Source organism: Lolium rigidum, chromosome 7 (assembly GCF_022539505.1).
Source record: "Lolium rigidum isolate FL_2022 chromosome 7, APGP_CSIRO_Lrig_0.1, whole genome shotgun sequence".
NCBI lineage: Eukaryota > Viridiplantae > Streptophyta > Magnoliopsida > Poales > Poaceae > Lolium > Lolium rigidum.
The window spans coordinates 87,120,410-87,139,194 of NC_061514.1; the positions used below are offsets into that span (position 1 = coordinate 87,120,410).

General features: G+C 52.6%; 2 protein-coding genes across 2 annotated transcripts; one reads left to right on the plus strand and one right to left on the minus strand.

Annotated features, from left to right (window-relative positions):
* The first annotated feature begins 8,194 nt into the window (after nucleotides 1–8,194).
* Nucleotides 8,195–9,292, plus strand: LOC124670473 (mucin-7-like). The gene has a single exon (XM_047206971.1). The coding sequence runs from the start codon at nucleotides 8,195–8,197 to the stop codon at nucleotides 9,290–9,292; it is 1,098 nt and encodes a 365-aa protein (XP_047062927.1).
* Nucleotides 9,293–17,316: 8,024 nt separating this feature from the next.
* On the minus strand, nucleotides 17,317–18,435 carry LOC124670745 (stellacyanin-like). Its single transcript, XM_047207225.1, has 2 exons — nucleotides 18,264–18,435; nucleotides 17,317–17,711 (listed from the first exon to the last, which is right to left on the minus strand). The coding sequence occupies exons 1-2, from the start codon at nucleotides 18,433–18,435 to the stop codon at nucleotides 17,317–17,319; spliced, it is 567 nt and encodes a 188-aa protein (XP_047063181.1).
* Nucleotides 18,436–18,785: the final 350 nt, after the last annotated feature.

An 18,785-nucleotide genomic window follows, 5' to 3' on the forward strand; every position in this document is an offset into this window, starting at 1 on the left:
GAATGTTGTGGAGCTTGTTAACTCCGGCATTGAGGTGCTCTTGTAGCCCTACACAACGAATGGTGTTCATTATCAAACAAGAGTATATGTAGCACAAAGGAAGAGAACTTATTTATTTATGTGATCAATGTTGAGAGTGTCCATTAGTGAAAGTATGATCCCTAGGCCTTGTTTCCAAATACTGCAATCATCGCTTGTTTACTGTTTTCATCGCATCTTTACTTCCTGCAATATTACTACCATCAACCGCACGCCAGCAAGCACTTTTTCGGCGCCGTTACTACTGCTCATATACATTCATACCACTTGTATTTCACTATCTCTTCGCCGAACTAGTGCACCTATACATCCGACAAGTGTATTAGGTGTGTTGGGGACACAAGAGACTTCTTGTATCGTGATTGCGGGGTTGCTTGAGAGGGATATCTTTGACCTCTTCCTCCCCGAGTTCGATAAACCTTGGGTGATCCACTTAAGGGAAACTTGCTGCTGTGTTCTACAAACCTCTGCTCTTGGAGGCCCAACACTTGTCTACAAGAATAGAAGCACCCATAGACATCAAGCAATTTTACGGCGCGCGTTGTCGGGGAGGAAAGGTAAAAGGCACTCATACTCCGGTCCCGTGTAACTAAATACTTTTCACGTTGCCGTTGTGTGTGTGCTCGAAGCTATTTCCTTTAGATCCCGCAATTGCATCTTTTTGTTTCTTGTTTTACACTAGTAAGGCATAATGGAAAACATCTGTGAGCTTTTTAAACTATTTCCTGAGTCAAGACATGAATGGTTTAATGCGAAAATTAAAAAACCTATGGAACTTTATTTGCATGCTAGTAGAAATGATATTTGTATGAACGCTTTGAACACCATTGTTGCTAATGATGTAGAAAATTCTAAGCTTGGGGAGGTCGGTTTTGATGAAAATGATCTCTTTAGCCCTCCGGGTATTGAGGAGAAAGTTTATGTTGATTATGATATGCCTCCCATATATGATGATTATAATGATAGTGGTCTTCTGGTGCCGCCTACTATGGAGGATAAAGTTTATTATGATGATACTATGCCTCCTACACTTGATGAGAATAATAATGATAGCTACTTTGTTGAATTTGCTCCCACTACAACTAATAAAATTGATTATGCTTATGTGGAGAGTAATAATTTTATGCATATAGCTCATGATAAGAATGTTTCATTTGATGGTTATATTGTTGAATTTGTTCATGATGCTACTGAAAGTTATTATGAGAGAGGGAAATATGGTTATATGCATCTTAATAATATTAAGTTTCCCCTCTTTATGTTGAGAATTGTGAAGTTACACTTGTTTTATCTTTCTATGCTTGTTGCATTATGCTTCATGAATTTGTTTATTTACAAGATTCCTTTTCATAGGAAGTGGGTTAGGCTTAAAATTTGTTTCATACTTGCTTTTGATGCTCTCGTTTGCTTCAACTCTTATTTCTTGGGAGTGCATCATTAAAATTGCTGAGCCCATCTTAATGGCTATAAAGAAAGAACTTCTTGGGAGATAACCCATGTGTTTATTTTATTACTGTTTTGTTGCGTCTTGAAAGTTGTTACTACTGTAGCAACCTCTCCTTATCTTATTTTATTGCATTGTTGTGCCAAGTAAAGTCTTTGATAGCAAGGTTCATACTAGATTTGGATTACTGCGCAGAAACAGATTTACATCGTCACGAATTTGGGCAGGGTTCTCTGTAGGTAACTCAGAAAAATATGCCAATATACGTGCGTGATCCTCATATATGTACGCAACTTTCATTCAATTTGAGCATTTTCATCTGAGCAAGTCCATTGCCTCTAAAAACTTCGTCTTTACGGACTGTTCTGTTTTGACAGATTCTGCCTTTTATTTCGCATTGCCTCTTTTGCTGTGTTGGATGGATTTCTTTGTTCCATTAACTTCCAGTAGCTTTGTGCAATGTCCAGAAGTGTTAAGAATGATTATGTCACCTCTGAACATGTGAAATTTTTGATTATGCACTAACCCTCTTCCTGGCTAAAGAGAGTAAGGCGACGAACTTCATCAAGCAGCTCCTTTTCCGATAGTTCAGCGATGTTTATCCTGATTTCATCCTTTGGACCTGAATACAACCACATCGGATGAACCCTGGCCATGATTGGCTGGACTCGACGTTTCAAGAACACCGCAGCCACCTCGGTACCAATGATGGTTTGGCCGTCGGTTTCTTTGATCCGAAGAAATTTGGCAAATAATTCGTCGGTACGTTGTCTTTTCGTCGGGAGAAAGAATGTTCTTCCAAGAATGCTTAAGCTTGGCTTCAAGGACGTCGGCAAAGCGAGGAAGCTGTGACTCGGTTGTTGAGGAATCCTTAACATAAAACCATTTCAGTCTCCATCCTTGCACGGATTCTCTCATTGGGAAACTGAAATAGTTGACTTCTGAACGAACAACAAACCCCACTCCTCCAATGACAAAGGGTCCATTGCTACTACTGTATCTCTTTACGAAGAAAATTTTCTTCCACAACCCAAAGTGAGGCTCGATGCCCAAGAACGCTTCGCAAAGGGTGATGAACACAACAACGTGGAGGATTGAGTTAGGGGTGAGTTGCCACAGTTGGATTTCGTAAGTCCGCAGAAGACGATGGAGGAAATCGTGAGCAGGAAGCGAGAGACCCCGATACAAGAACGACAGGAACATCACGATAAAACCAGCAGGAGGATTGGGCCGAGAGATCGCACCTGGGAGAATCACATTCCCCTCATCGGAGGAGATTAGCCCAAGGCTTCGGGCCCTCTTCTCATCACGCTTTGTGATGGATGACGCTAGCCAGTCTCCGGGTTTGGCTGCGGCTACCGAGCTTGGCGGCGCTGACGGCGCTGGAGCTGGGGGAGGAGCATCTGGCGCGCTTCTCTTTGGAAGATTCGAGGAGGCCTTGGCGGCGGCGCCACCGCTCGTGGAGCTGGCGGCGGCAGCGAGGTTCTTCTTCTTCACCATCGCAAGATCTGGAGAAGATCTAAAAACGGTGGCGGCGGCGCAGCGGTTGTGAAAGAGAAAGGTAGAAGAAGAACAGGAGGATGCTACGATGAATATGAGAGAATGCTAAGGATTTTTTCCTGAGAGATTTTAAGAAGAGGAAAACTTGAGGATTGCGTGGGCACATGTCGTTGCTGCCAGTTCATTAAGAGGACCCTTTCTCCATCGTTGATCGCGGAAATCGAGGAGGCACCTTGGTAATTGTACGAGGAAGGCGGATATTACTTAAAAACAGAGCCAGGCAGAGGTAGGATGGGCCTAGCGGGTCGCGTCCTGTCAGTCAAAATCAAAGTGACAATAACATCATCAGTGACGTCGTGAGGAACGCTCGAAGCATTCGAAGAAATGTAAAAGGTATCGGATGGTGAACTTGAGTCTATGTACGGATCGCGAGCATCCGCACCTAGACTCAGGGGCTACTCCCATCGGGAGCGCTTGACGCGCACCCGATAAAATGAGAATTCGAAGATACTCCTGTGAAGAACTTGAGTCTACGCACGGATTGCAAGCATCCGTACCTAGACTCGGGGGCTACTCCCATCGGGAGCGCTGGATGCGCACCCGACAGAACTTTTTTGCACTCCAGGATCATGCCCGGGGACTTGATTCTGCGTAGGGTGGCGTTGTTTTGCCATCGGCAGTTAACCAGCAAAAGTTGGGCACGTTACTTATTATCCCTTAAGCGTTGAAAACTTATCGAAGAAAACAAGCCTTGGTACAAATGTATCGGATGACCCATGAAGACTTGCAGCAAAACTTCGGCAGAGGAAAACGTTCGAGTGGTACAACTTGAGTCTACGCACGGATTGCAAGCATCCGTACCTAGACTCGGGGGCTACTCCCATCGGGAGCGCTTGACGCGCACCCGATAGAAGAAGATGATGCTGATACAAGATGGACAAAAACAATCAATGAGAAGAACATTAGGTGGAGGCATGCTTTAGTCTCTACCCGAACTATCTTCGGCTAGACACTCGGGGGCTACTGACTTGGGCATTACCCTTCGGGTAACCGACATTGCCCTACCCTATACGATCTAGCTGGAGGCCCATGAAGGTATTCGATGAAAAGACGGGCCACTTGGATGGCGCAGCGGAAGATTCCTTGGCGAGCAAGACAAGGAAGGAGCCGAACAAGGAAAGTTTAGAGATAGAACTACTGTAAACCTAGTCGTACTCGGTTAGATCCCTTGAGACCTGGCCTCCTATATAAAGGCCAGGAGAGGGGCTGCCGAGGGACACGAACAATATTAGCATTCTTAGCCACCAGAAGTTTAGAGCTAGGTCGCCGCAGCACTTAGCCTCTCGACGAGATCTCAGCCGAACCCTTCGGCACCCCATTGTAACCCAATATTCTCATAATCAAGATCAGACAGGCAGGACGTAAGGGTTTTACCTCATCGAGGGCCCCGAACCTGGGTAAATCGCTCTCCCCGCTTGTCTGTGAACCGATGTCTCGTGTCAGCCTACAAGATTCCATCAACCCTAAGCCCCTATCGGAGGGCATTGCCGAGGAGTACTGATACGTCTCTGACGTATCGATAATTTCTTATGTTCCATGCCACATTATTGATGATATCTACATGTTTTATGCATACTTTATGTCATATTTATGCGTTTTCCGAACTAACCTATTGACGAGATGCCGAAGGGCCAGCTTGTCGTTTTCGCTGTTTTTGGTTTCAGAAATCCTAGTAAGGAAATATTCTCGGAATTGGACGAAATCAACGCCCAGAGTCTTAGGATTGCATGAAGCTTCCAGAACACCCGAGAGCCGCCAGAGGGGGGACACATGCCCACCACACACCAGGCTGGCGCGGCCAAGGGGGGGCCCGCGCCCCCCTGTTGTGTCATCGCCTCGTTGACCTTCTGACGCCGCCTCTTCACCTATTTAAAGGTCCCTGACCTAAAACCTCGATACGGAAAAGCCACGGTACGAGAAACCTTCCAGAGCCACCGCCATCGCGAAGCCAAGATCTGGGGGACAGAGTCTCCTGTTCCGGCACGCCGCCGGGACGGGGAAGTGCCCCGGAAGGCTTCTCCATCAACACCACCGCCATCTTCATCAACGCCGTTGTCTCCCATGAGGAGGGAGTAGTTCTCCATCGAGGCTCGGGGCCGTACCGGTAGCTATGTGGTTAATCTCTCTCCTATGTGCTTCAATACAATAATCTCATGAGCTGCCTTACATGATTGAGATTCATATGATGATGCTTGTAATCTAGATGTCATTATGCTAGTCAAGTGGGTTTTACTTATGTGATCTCCGGAGACTCCTTGTCCCACGTGTGTAAAGGTGACAGAGTGTGTGCACCGTGTGGGTCTCTTAGGCTATATTTCACGTAATACTTATTCACTGTTATGAATGGCATAGTGAAGTGCTTATTTATATCCCTTTATGATTGCAATGTGTTTTGTATCACAATTTATCTCGTGTGCTACTCTAGTGATGTTATTAAAGTAGTTTATTCCTCCTGCACGGTGTAATGGTGACAGTGTGTGCATCGTGTAGTACTTGGCGTAGGCTATGATTGTGATCTCTTGTAGATTATGAAGTTAACTATTGCTATGATAGTATTGATGTGATCTATGCCTCCTTTCGTAGTGTGAAGGTGACAGTGTGCATGCTATGTTAGTACTTGGTTTGGTTATGTTGAGTCATTATGCACTCTAAGGTTATTTAAATATGAACATTGAATATTGTGGAGCTTGTTAACTCCGGCATTGAGGGTTCGTGTAATCCTACACAGTTAGTGGTGTTCATCATCCAACAAGAGGGTGTAGAGTCTAGCATCTATTTATTTATTCTGTTATGTGATCAATGTTGAGAGTGTCCACTAGTGAAAGTATGATCCCTAGGCCTTGTTCCTAAATATCGCTATCGCTGCTTGTTTACTCGTTTTACCGCATCTTTACTTCCTGCAATATTACTACCATCAACTGCACGCCAGCAAGCACTTTCTGGCGCCATTGCAACTGCTCATACTTATTCATACCACCTGTATTTCACTATCTCTTCGCCGAACTAGTGCACCTATTAGGTGTGTTGCCGACACAAGAGACTTCTTGCTTTGTGGTTGCAGGGTTGCATGAGAGGGATATCTTTGACCTCTTCCTCCTCGAGTTCGATAAACCTTGGGTGATCCACTTAAGGGAAACTTGCTGCTGTTCTACAAACCTCTGCTCTTGGAGGCCCAACACTGTCTACAAGAATAGAAGCACCCGTAGACATCAAGTACCCTCGACAACTGTGTTTGCACCTAGGAGAAGGTCATATAGAGAAGCCTTTGCATTAGATTGTGCCACATTTTAGTAATCAGGCAATGCAGAAAAAACACACAAAATCAAAATAGGGAGCCTCATATTTACATAGCACACAAAAATCTAAGAGGTGACCCTTCAAAACCAAGGAGCATGCACTAGCAATGTGTGTTTGTGCATGGAACTAGGTATCACAAGATCATCCTTTGACATATGGTGGAACAAAATTCAACCATTGGCTGAAAAAATAAAACACATGCAAAAATAACATATTTGGGACCCTCATACTTAGTGCGCACAAAAGCCGAAGAGAGGATCCTGCAAGATCAAGTAGCATCAGTATCAATGTGTTAGTGCATAATACTAGATATTAAAAGATCAATCCTCTAGCACATGATGCTACATATTGTAATCATTGGCCGATGCATGTCAACCTCAAACTTACATTGGACACACAATTCATATAGATGGTGCTAGTGAATCAAGGAAGATGCACAACATTTGTGTTTGTACAAAGCTCAAATTTCCACATCACCATCCCTTTAACATAGTGTCCAATATCAATTACCGGACAAATTCAGTAACCAAGATTAGTCAGAATTTAATCAAATTGCCTCATAAAGCAATAACACTCACTCAAGAGATGATCCCTTAGTATGAGGGTCCATGCACAAGTAACTAAGGGATCATACATAACACTAGGTACTGAGGGACATCTCTAGAACTTACCTTTGACACGGATAATCATTGGCAATTGAATAATAGTATGGAAAATTTACAAAAAGGTCGCCTCGTAGAACATAACATAGACAATACAAAGAGATGATGCTATCAAACCAAGGACCATGATCAAAAATGGTATTTTTTTCATATCACTCTGTTCGACAGGAACATTCCTTTACCCATAAGTGCTACATATTGATCATCAGCAGTGCAAAAATCATCGGCCTTACATACAATCCTAAACAGTGCAAAATTCCTCAAATTTTGCTTCGATCGAAGCCTAAGCGACACATTTGGCCAAATCAGACAAAATCTAACCCTATATCGAACCAACATAGAGGTAGATCTACACATTAGGACACCCATAGAGATAACAGAAGAACAAGTACGACGATAATCACTCATATCAACGGAAAATTAACCGTGGTAGTTAAGATCTACCACGCAAGTCATGGGTAAGCACAGAACAATCCTACTAAATACAGATCTACGATCCTACAATCGTCTTTGAGCGAGTTTAGGGATGACCGCCATTGATATAGGTCGGGAAGTAGAACTTGAGGTGCGGACGAAGAGCACTGTCGGCTTCGATGAAGGCTTCCCGAGAGAGGGTGTGCCGGTCATTGTCTGCTCTTCCTCCGGCACCGGTCAGAGTGGAGCTATTCGATCTACCGGAACACTGCAATCATCCATAGCGGGGGAGGAAGAGGGGAGAGCAGACAGTGCAAGGGCGAGTGAGAGGGGAGAGCGAGCAACCAAACACGACCCTCTAGGAGAACAGACGTGCATTTGTTTGGGCATGAAACCCAGCACGTACAAGCGTCGTTATGCTCGGCCGATAGCTACCCACGAACCCCTGCCATGAGTCGCGCCGTGGGAGCACGCGTGGCGTGCACTGTATATCTGGCCCTTCATCGACCGATTAGGCCGGAGGGCTAGAGAAGGACCCCACTGGGGCTGTGTAAGAAGGTTCATTTGCTCTGTAATACTGCGAAGGTGATTTGATCACGTGCTGACCATCAGGTCAGTTTCACGCACACCATTGTCAGGCTATATATAACGCCGCCCCAGCCCTGGCCACCTCCATTGCATAGCCACCCAGTACCAGTACAAGAACTGAGAGCAGAGCACGGCAAGAACAGTGAGCAAGGCGCGCGCGAGAAGAATTCGGGAGGGAAGCTAAACAGCAATGGCGCTCGTGCCTCTCCTACTCACGCTCCTCCTCGTCTCCTGCGCCGCACAGTCGCCGGCCTCGTCCCCCTCGGCGTCAAAGGCTACTCCTACTCCTGTAAGCGCCTCCACGCCACAGGTGTCCGCCGCAGCGCCGACCACGGCCAAGTCGCCGCCGCAGGCCTCGGCCGCCTCGCCGTCACAGGTCTCCGCCGCACCGCCGACAACCGCAGTGTCGGCGCCACAGGTGTCTGCCGCGGCGCCGACAACCGCCGCCGCCTCGGCACCACAGGTCTCCGCCGCACCGCCCACAACCGCTGCCGCCTCGGCGCCGCAGGTGTCTGCCGCACCACCGACAACCGCTGCCGCCTCGGCGCCAAAGGTGTCTGCCGCGTCGCCAACCACCGCCGTGTCGGCGCCACAGGTGTCTGCCGCGCCGCCAACCACGCGTTCCGCCGCCGCGCCGTCGCTGGTGTCCGCGGCCGCGCCAACTGTGGCCGCATCGGCTCCGCAGGCCGCCACGGCGGCTCCACCGACAACGGCTGCCTCTCCACAGCTGGCTGCCACGTCATCTCCGCCAACAAGCGCTGCCTCTCCTTCACTAGCTGCCACGTCACCTGCCACCTCGTCGGCTCCCGTCTCCGCACCCCCTCTCGCAGCGACCGCAGCCTCTCCGGCGACAGCCCCCAGCGTCGCGGCGCCGACTACGGCCACATTGCCCCCAGCGGCCTCACCAATGGCTATGCCACCGACAACCGCGCCTACCGCATCGGCTCCGTCTCCCCTGTTCATGGTCCCGGTCGCGTCGCCGGCGACGGCCCCGGCACTGGCTCCGAGCGTCGATGCCCCGACCCCGTCGCCCACGTTGGCACCAGAGCTCGCGCCCATCATGGCACCAGAGCTAGCTCCCATCATGGCACCAGAGCTGGCTCCCATCATGGCACCCGAGCTCTCGCCCATCATGGCCCCAGAGCTCTCGCCGCTCGGCTCCGCGAGCCCCTCGTTGTCGCCAGCGTTCGCGCCCATGGCGGAGGAAGACTCGGCGGCGGCGAGCGGGCGCGCCGGCGTCGCCGCGCTCGTGGCGCTGGCGGCCGCAGGGCTCGCGGTCTTGTTTTAAGCAGAGGTGTTTTACTTCCGTGTTGTTGTTATTAGTGTCACGCGAGCGTGTTATCCTTGGTGTACGGCACATTGGTTATTTATTCCTTCTTATACATATATCATATTGATTATGGATCGGCTGCTACTTTTGAGTTTTGACGAGTAAATTGTATTGATTTGCTCGTGTGGTCTGAAATGCAAATGAAGCTTCAGAAGCTTCAACACAGGCGCAATGTGTGAAAATTCAGAGCGCATGTGCACATTGCAAGCCCATGCAGACGCCACTGCATCAAATGAAAATCACGGCACCGACACTTGACGTGGTCTTCAACGGTGCAACACCGACGAACGTCAAAGAGGAACATGATAAGGCGGCGCTTAGTTAGCCTTTTTTCACGGTGATGTGTTTGGCCTTTTGGATCCGGTGCCCCTTTTGTTTGCAGCAGGTACACAAGTAGTAGTTGCCTACAGTTGGAGGAGTGCCACATCTCTTGACGGCAGTCCAATTCAGCAGTTTAATATGTGGTGGTAGGAGCATGAAGATACTGATAAACTTTATTAACTGAGAAGGAGATATCAGGTCGTGTCAGTGTTAGATATTGAAGCGCACGTACAATACTCATGTAGTGTGTAATATCCTGAGTGTTGAGATACATATCTTGTATATCTGGATGTGTATCCTCTGTAGTTATTGTATAGCGATACATATCCTTGTATTTACTATTGGGCCCGCCTCCTTCCTTGTATAGTCGAGGACGTGGCATATATATGTACCGCCATATGCATCCGATCAATACATCGAGCATTGCATCTCCTTCTACATGGTATCAGACACCTCCTAGATCCTAAACCCTAGCCGCGCGCCGCCTCTCCTTCCCGTGCGCCGCACCCCCCCCTCCCCCAACCCCTAAATCCTAGCAGCGCCGCCTCTCCTCCCTCTCCAGCCGCGCGCCGCCTCCCCTTCCTCATCATGTCAACCCCTAGCTCCAACCCCTTCGCCGACTCCTCCATCCCCGACCCCGGCCGGCTCCGCGCCGTCGCCATCACCGACCATGTCCCCGTCAAGCCGTCCACCACCGCCGCTAACTACCTCGCCCGGAAGACGTACTTCTACCTCCTCTTCCGCGAGTACAACCTGCGCGATCACATCGACGGCACCGCCGACCTCCTCGCCCGGCGACGCCGACCGGCCGGCCATCGACGCCACCATCATCCGCCGGCTCTTCCTCACCGTCTCGCCGGACATCTTCAAGACCGTCGTTCGGGAAGGCGATGATGCCCGCACGGTGCGGGGAAAGATCAACGGCCTCTTCACCAATAACAAGCTCCAACGTGTTGTCTTTTTGCAGCAGGAATTCTTCGGCACACCCCAGGGTGATCAAACCTTGGACGCCCATCGCCCGCGCCTCAAGGCAATCTCCGACGAGCTCCAGGACCTTGGGTTCCGGATTGGCGACGAGCTCCTCCTCTCCACCCTCACCGCCGGCCTCGGCCGAGGACCTCGGCAACGCCGCCTCCAACCTCACCCTCATGACCAACCCTACGTTCGAGCGGGCGGTCGACTACCTCCGGCCGGAGGAACGCCGGGCCGAAGGGTGTGCGCACCCGGCGGTTCACACCGCTCTATGGGCCGGCGGCAACAGCGTTCTTCCTCATGGCGGAGGAGCTCCACCGGCGCCCACCCCCGCCCCTCCACACTCGCGCCTCGCCCGCAACGGCACCAAGCGAGGAGGGGGCGGTGGCCGCGGCCGTCGCCGTGGCCGTGGTGGTGGCCGTGGCGGTGGCCACAACGGCGGCCCCGGCATCGTCGGTCCGCGCCCGGGTACTCACACCCCACTCCGCCGTGGGCGGCGGACACAACCCCCGGACCGGGGTCGTGCACGCCTACACCATGCCCGTTCCGCGCCCCCGTCCCCGGCACCGTCGGCCCCCGTCCGCCGACGCACCGGGCCTTCCTCGCCGCGCCACCGCAGCTCCCGCCGGCCTGCCCTACGCTCCCGTCTACAGCGGCATGATGCCGCAGCCCCGACGGCCCACCGGGATCCCGCGTTGTACACCGCCCTTCGGCACGCCCCTCGCCGGGCGCTTACCCCGGCGGTGGAGACCGGTTCATGGACACCGGAGCCTCCGCACACATGGCTGCTCACCCGGGTAACCTTTCCACTTCATCTCCAACATCCACTTCCTCTCGCATCATCGTCGGTAACGGTGCTCGGTCTTCCCATCTCTCATATTGGCTCCACTCCTTTTCCTTCTAACTCCACACCATTGTCTCTTAATAATGTCTTAGTTTCACCACATCTTGTTCAGAATTTAGTTTCCGTCAAAACTCTTTCTCGCGATAACTCAGAATCGTGGAATTTGACGAGTTTGGTTTTTCTCGTAAAGGACGCCCGTACCCGGATGGTTTTGCACCGCCGTGAGAGTCCCGGCGACCTGTACCCCGCTTCAGCCGTCTTCCTCCACTCACGCTGCACCTCGGCGCTCTCTCGCCGGCGTCGACCTTTGGCACGCTCGTCTTGGCCATCCCAGCTCCACCTCGCTCCGTCAAATAATGAGAGGCTTTTCTTTTTCATGTAATAAAATGGCGGCTCACTCATGTGACGCCCGCCGACTAGGCAAACATGTTCGGCTTCCTTTTAGTACTTCATCCACAGCTTGCATCTCTTCCTTTTCAATTACTTCATAGTGATGTATGGACGTCCCCTATACCGAGTCATTCTCGGTTTTCTTTATTATCTTGTTATTCTCGATGATTTTTCTCACTTTGTCCGGACTTTTCCTCTTCGTAAGAAATCTGATGTCGCTTCAACACTCACCGCCTTTTATTCTTATGTGTCTACACAGCTTCGGTCGTCCCATCCTCGCCCTCCAAACCGACAACGGCAAGGAGTTCGACAACACCACCATCCGCACCCTCCTCTCCACCCACGGCACCATCTTCCGCCTAACTTGCCCATACACCTCCCAGCAGAACGGCCGCGCCGAGCGCGTCCTACGCACCCTTAATGACTCGCGTCCGTACCCTCTTGTTCCACGCCCACATGCCCCCTCGGTCCCGGCCGGACGCCCTCTCTACCGCCACCCTCCTAGTCAACCTACGCCCGTGTCGCCCTCGCTGGAATTACACACCACATAACCTCCTGTTTGGCTCACCCCCTCATACGACGGTCTCCGCATTTTTGGTTGTCGTTGTTTCCCTAGTACCGCTGCCACCACCCCTCATAAACTCGCACCTCGCTCCATTCCGTGTGTCTTTCTCGGTTACCCGGCTAACACCAAAGGCTACCGTTGCTATGATCCGGTCTCTCACCGCGTCATCACATCCCGGCACGTGTACTTTGATGAGCACTGTTTTCCCTTTGCACATGAACAGATGAGGACTTCTCCTCCCGCGACTGACAGTCCGCGGCGTCGCGGCCCTACCTTGGTGGAGGTCCCCGGCTCGGCAGCCGCCTCGCGCGCTCCCTCTACTACAGCCTGCGACGCCTTCCGTGACGCCTCGAGCCCTCGCTCGGGCTCACACGTGGCGCCCTCGAGCCCCGCCGCCGCCCTCGAGCACTACCTCGGCACCGCCGTGTCATCCGCGCCTCGAGCCCCGCCGCCTCACCTCGACACCGCCCGCGTCGCCCTCGAGCACTACCTCGGGCACCGCCGTGTCATCCGCGCTCAACCGCGTCGCCCTCGAGCCCCGGCTCGGCGATGCTCGCGCTCCGGCCCCGCCTCCGCCTCCTCCGCCGCCGGCGACGGGCCCCCTCACGCGCGCCCGTGCAGGATTCGCGTCCCGAGCACGCGGTACCCCTCGGACGAGTACGTCCGCACCGCGTCGACCTCCGCGGCTTCACCAGCCACGCCGTCGCCTATGCCCACCTCTCGCCCGGGCTGCTCTCCGCGACCCGCAAGTGGTTTGCGGCCATGCATGATGAGTTCGACGCCCTGCAGCGGAACCGGACATGGACGCTTGTTCCCCGCCCCTCACGCCAACGTCATCACCGGGAAGTGGGTCTTCAAGCACAAGTTCCATTCGGACGGTACCCTCGACCGCCACAAGGCGCGGTGGGTGGTTCGTGGTTTTCGCCAGCCGCGCCGGCGTCGACTTCACCGACACCTTCGCCCCGGTTGTCAAGCCCGGGACGATCCGCACTGTTCTTCAGCTCGCGGTCTCCCGCGCATGGCCCGTGCATCGATGGACGTCTCCAACGCCTTTCTTCATGGCCATCTCGAGGAGCAGGTCTTCCGCCAGCAGCCCACCGGGTTCGCCGACGCCGCCCACCCCGACCATGTGTGCCCGCTCTCGCGCTCGTTATACGGGCTCAAGCAAGCCCCACGCGCTCGGTACCCGCCGCATCGCAGCGTTTCTTCACCAACTCGGCTTCCGCTCCACCCGCTCCGATGCATCGCTGTTCGTGTACAACAACGGCGCCACCACCGCGTACTTGCTGCTCTACGTCGACGACATCATCTTAACGGCCAGCTCCACGGACCCACCGCGCCAGCTCACCGACCGTCTTCGCGCTGAGTTTGCCCTCAAGGATTTGGGGCCTCTGCACTACTTCCTCGGCATCGAGGTCGTCCGTCGCACCGACGGCTTCTTCCTCCATCAGCGCAAGTACGCCCATGAGCTCCTGGACCGCGCCGGTATGCTTAATTGCAAACCCGCGGCCACGCCTGTCGACACGAAGTCCAAGCATCCGATCAATACATCGAGCATTGCATCTCCTTCTACACTGAGAACTAAGTAGAGAACCATCTGTTAAGGCTAGTGTATCCGTAGTGGAGAGTGGTGTTGGACATGATGTACACGAACTTATGCCAACACGACTCAACAAATCTGTAGCATACTTTTTCCTGTCTTGTTTTGGCTGAGATTTTTGTTATGTCTCCGTCATCAAAAATTGCAACTACCGTGGGAAAAAAAGTTGAACTCGTTTCCAATTGCACTTATATGGTAGACAAGTGCAATTCTATTTTTCAAAAAAGTGCAACTGTAACGAAATACACTTTGCTTTTAACTACGGTTACATTTTTCTCAGGTAGATGAGTGCCTGAGATCTAAGAAAATCCTTTTTTTTTCGAGAGCACGCTTCTTTATAGAAGGGGAAGCATAACATATTACAAGAACAGCACCAAGGTGCTGAGAACACACACACATTCCACCCTCCCTCCGCCTATGTCTACTCTCTCGCTACATGTAGCCTCACTCCTCTCCTAGCTCTCTCCCACATGTGGAAATCATCCCTGACCTGGGTGATCATTTGGTCCACCGTCTTCTGCTCCCTGTCGTTTCTGAAAGCCCTCGCATTTCGCTGCTTCCAGATCGTCCATGCCGTGCTGATAACCATGGAGTCGAAACGCTTCCTGTCGAACCTCCTCACTCTCTTGCGGGCCTCTGTCCACCATCTCTGTAGGTTCCCAGTGGACCCTGGGTCTGCCATCCTTAGACCTGCACTGTGTAGCACCCTACACCACACCTGTCTCGCATATGGGCATAGGGTTAGAATGTGGTCCACATTATCCTCCTCCTGCAGGCAGATGTAACACGCATCCGGGTGCTCTTGCAACCCATGCCTTGCCCTCCTATCCGATGTCCACAAGCGGTATCTCAAAGCCAACCATGCGAAGATCTTGCATTTCATGGGTGAGAAGGAGCCCCAAACCGGTGTACTCATACTCCATCTCACACTCCCTTCGCATAGCATCTCATACGTGCATTTTGCCGAGTATATTCCAGACTCCGCACCTTTCCAAAGTATGCGGTCAGGTATGGAGACATCTCTCTCGACATCCTCCACCGCCTCCCACATGACTAGGCATTGCCTCCAGAGCTCCTCCGTCATCTCCCCTGGTATGTCATCAATCCACGCATCCCCCTGCAGGGCCTCCGCTACTAGACGGGTGTTCTTCCGCCTAGTGGCAACCATGGCGAAAACCTCCGGCGCTAGCTCCTCCGCAGTGTAACCACCTATCCATCTATCCCTCCAGAAGTAGGTCAACTGTCCATCCCCTACCATAAAGCGTGCTAGACTCTGGAACACTCCCTCTGCAAGTGGATCCTTCAGCCCGGGTAGGCCTTGCCAAGGCCTCGCCGGGTCCGTGCGTCTGAGCCACATCCATCTCAACCTCAAGGCGAGGCCTTGCAAACTCAAGTCTTTCACCCCCAAGCCGCCGAACTCCTTTGGTTTGCATATGCTCCTCCAAGCCACTAGACACTGGCCCCCATGCACCTCATCCTTACCGGCCCAAAAGAAAGCTCTCAACCACCTGTTTATATCCTCCAGAAGCCACACAGGCGCCTCCGCGACTACCATTTGGTGCACCGCTCTGGCTGCAACAACAGAATTGATCAGGACTAGTCTCCCCTCTCTCTTGATGAGTCCTCTTTGCCGCGCAGGTACACACTTGATAACCTGGTCCAAAAGCGGCTGCCACTCAGCCTTGGATAGAGGTCTGAGCGCCAGCTGGAGCCCTAGGTACCTAATTGGGAACCTCGCCAAACCACAACCCAACACTTGTGTCGTCCTCTCCTCCTCTTCCTGTTTTCCTCGGATCAGAGTGGCCGTCGTCTTCCTTAAGTTTACGCGCAGGCCCGAGGCCTCTCCAAACAGACTGAGCATAAGACTCACCGCTCTCAACTCCCTGCGCTCCGGTTTGATGAAAATGACAACATCATCGGCGTAAACCGAGATCCTCTGTAAGGGGGAGATGGAGGCTAAGTCCCCGAAGAGTCCCTCATCAGCCGCCTTGGTGACCATGGCGGAGAGAGTCTCCATGGCCGCCACAAAAAGCATGGGTGACGTGGGGTCACCCTGCCTCAAGCCTCTACCATGGTAAATGCGGTCGCCTGGAACACCATTCACCATAACCCTCGTGTTTGCCGTGTATAGCAGCAGAGCTATCCATTTTAGGAACCTCTCTCGAAACCCCATTCTCCTCAACACCTCAAACAAGAAGCTCCAAGAGATGGAATCAAAAGCACAGGCTAGGTCTAGCTTTAGCAGGACTCTAGTCTGCCTCCTCATGTTAATCTTCCTGGCAACTTGCCTCACAAGGACAAAGTTATCATGCAAACTCCTGTGTTTGATGAACGCTGATTGATTCATGCTAACGATCTCTCTAAGCCTTGGCCGTAGCCTATTGGCAATGACCCGAGTGGGATTTTCTTAGATCTAGTTAGAGATCTAAGAAAAATCCCACTCGGGTGAGATGTAGACAAACCCACACAAAAAATGGTGGCATCTCCCCGAGTTGAGTGATTGCACGGTAGATCGGGCAGAAGAAGGACGGTAGTGCCGCAGTGGTGCGAATAAAAACCCGTGAGCTGCTGCTGCGCCGGTTGGTGCACGGCCGTCTGATTCTCGAAGCAGGACAGATCTCTGGGGATGGACCGGCGTACGCGCGAGCTGCGATCACTCGGAGCTGGTCCCTGGCGCAGGCGCAGGCGCATGCGGCCGATGTCGAGGCCCGCTGGGCGCTGGCTGGTGCGATCGCCCCGGTCGCATCTTGGCGTCTTGCCGCTCCGGTGTCGGTGGCTCCGGTAGAAGAAGATGCCCCGTGCGATGTGAGGCCGAGGGACTTCACTCTAGACTCTACCGCAGCTTACCGCCGGCGAGCGCCTGGTCGGTAGAATTTTCGATTCTAGATGAGCGCCCCCTGCTCTGAAAGTGATACGCCAACTGCTGCCCAACAGTATGTACGTCCAAGTTCGACGCGTGTGCATGTGGGCGCGTCGCAATAGACAATACGACACGATCGTACAACCTTGTTCTGCTCAAACGTAGCCAGGTTTCGGCCACCCACCCTAACAACCTTGTTTCAATTTGCCTCCGGCCGTACGTTGGCTACCCCGATCGACCTGTTCGCTCGTAAAAAAACAGCACGGTAGAGAAGAATCACCACCCGAAAAGTAGAAGAAGAAGAATCACCACCCGATCGACCTGTACGCTCGTAAAAAACGGCAGGATTGAAGAAGAAGAATCACCACTTGAAAAGTGTAGAAACAAAACTCTGCATGCCGCGACCACGATCGGCTGTTTTACAGAACCTTCATATCAACAGAGCTACAGCCACGCACAGCCACAACGTCGCCAGCACCGTCCCTGTCCCAAGCAGCCGGTGCGAGCCGCCGAGGTCGAGCCTGGGGATGCCCGCGTCGCCGTAGTCGGTGCCGGCGCCCGCAGGTCCGAGGGCGGCGCCCGGGATCGCCTGCGGGGCGCCGGCGGGGACTGCGGCCGTGGAGCCGCCGGTGACGTGCACGTGCAGCTTCATGCCGCCGAGGCAGTGCGTCTGGTGGGCGCAGATGAAGTACCGGTCGCCGCCGGACGTTAGGGCCACCGTCGTGTTGCCGTCGCTCCGGGAGAGCAGCGCGTTGGCGGCGCTGCAGTTGCTGAACCCCGCCGCGTCCACCTCGTCCAGGGTGTGGTACTTGGAGTACGTGAACACTGTAGATCACAACGCGTAGACGAGTAATTACTTCTCAGAACAATGTAGGAGTAAAGTTTCCAGTTACTGCAACTCGTAAGAGCATCTCCAACAGGCGCTCTAAATTTTGGCGCCGTAAAATCGCTTTACAGTGTGCTTCATTCATGTTTTACGCGTGAGGACATATTCCTCACCTCCAACAGAAGCTCTAAACCTTGGAGCTGTAAAAAATCTGCAGTTGTTTCTGCATGCAACTTATACAACGCGCTCTATCTAGCGCGGTAGATATAGTGCACGACATAGCGCTTTTGCCCCAAGCTGTATTTTACAGCGCCGGTTGCAGCACCTATTGGAGCATCATTTTGTGCTAACGCGCTAAATCAGTTACTTTTTTGATACAGCGCGGGATAGAACGCTTGTTGGATATGCTCTAATAGTAACAAGAATTAAGTCGTGTGCAAAGGATTGCTGATCCGACGGTGGGGAAAGACTCCAGCCGTAAGCTGCAAACCGTTGCCATCATAACATCATAAGCCGGCGAGGCAGACGCTGCCACCGTGATTCATACATACCTAGAACGTCGCCGACGTTGAACGTCTTGCCGTCGGCCCACGAGGGGAGGTCCGCGCTGATGTCCCAGCCGGCGCTGTTTCCGACGGTGTACGACGCCGCCCGCGCCTCCCGGACGACGCGGTGGGCGAGCAGGACGCAGAGCGCGAGAGCGACGACACCAACTCCTGCCATGGACGGACGCTAGCTGCCGCGCGTATGGTGCTCAATATGCTAATCGATCAGGTCTGCATGTCGCAGGCCTGCATATATACGATACGAGCTCACTAGTTCTTGTTGGGGATTGGGTAACCTAATCTTTCAGGTGTGCGTCGCCGGAAGTCGTGTTATGTTGTGCAAGTCTTACACACGGCCAGGGAAGGTGTTGCAATCCAGCGAGCGACGACTGAAAATGGTTGTTAATTGGAAGGTGCAACGGTCTTCTCCCATTGCATTCGCTGTGATTTGAATATGTGTTCTCGGGACGGCAGTGCTGGTTTTCGGTGAGGTTTGGTGATGCAACTTTTCTTCTGTGTCGTTGGTAC

Excerpts from the sequence above, each read along its gene's own strand:
- LOC124670473 (XM_047206971.1), top strand. The coding sequence starts at position 8,195 with ATGGCGCTCGTGCCTCTCCTACTCACGCTCCTCCTCGTCTCCTGCGCC.
- LOC124670745 (XM_047207225.1), bottom strand. The coding sequence starts at position 18,435 with ATGGCAGGAGTTGGTGTCGTCGCTCTCGCGCTCTGCGTCCTGCTCGCC. Across the intron at positions 17,712-18,263 it reads CAACGTCGGCGACGTTCTAG|TGTTCACGTACTCCAAGTAC; the intron begins GTATGTATGAAT and ends TGTGATCTACAG.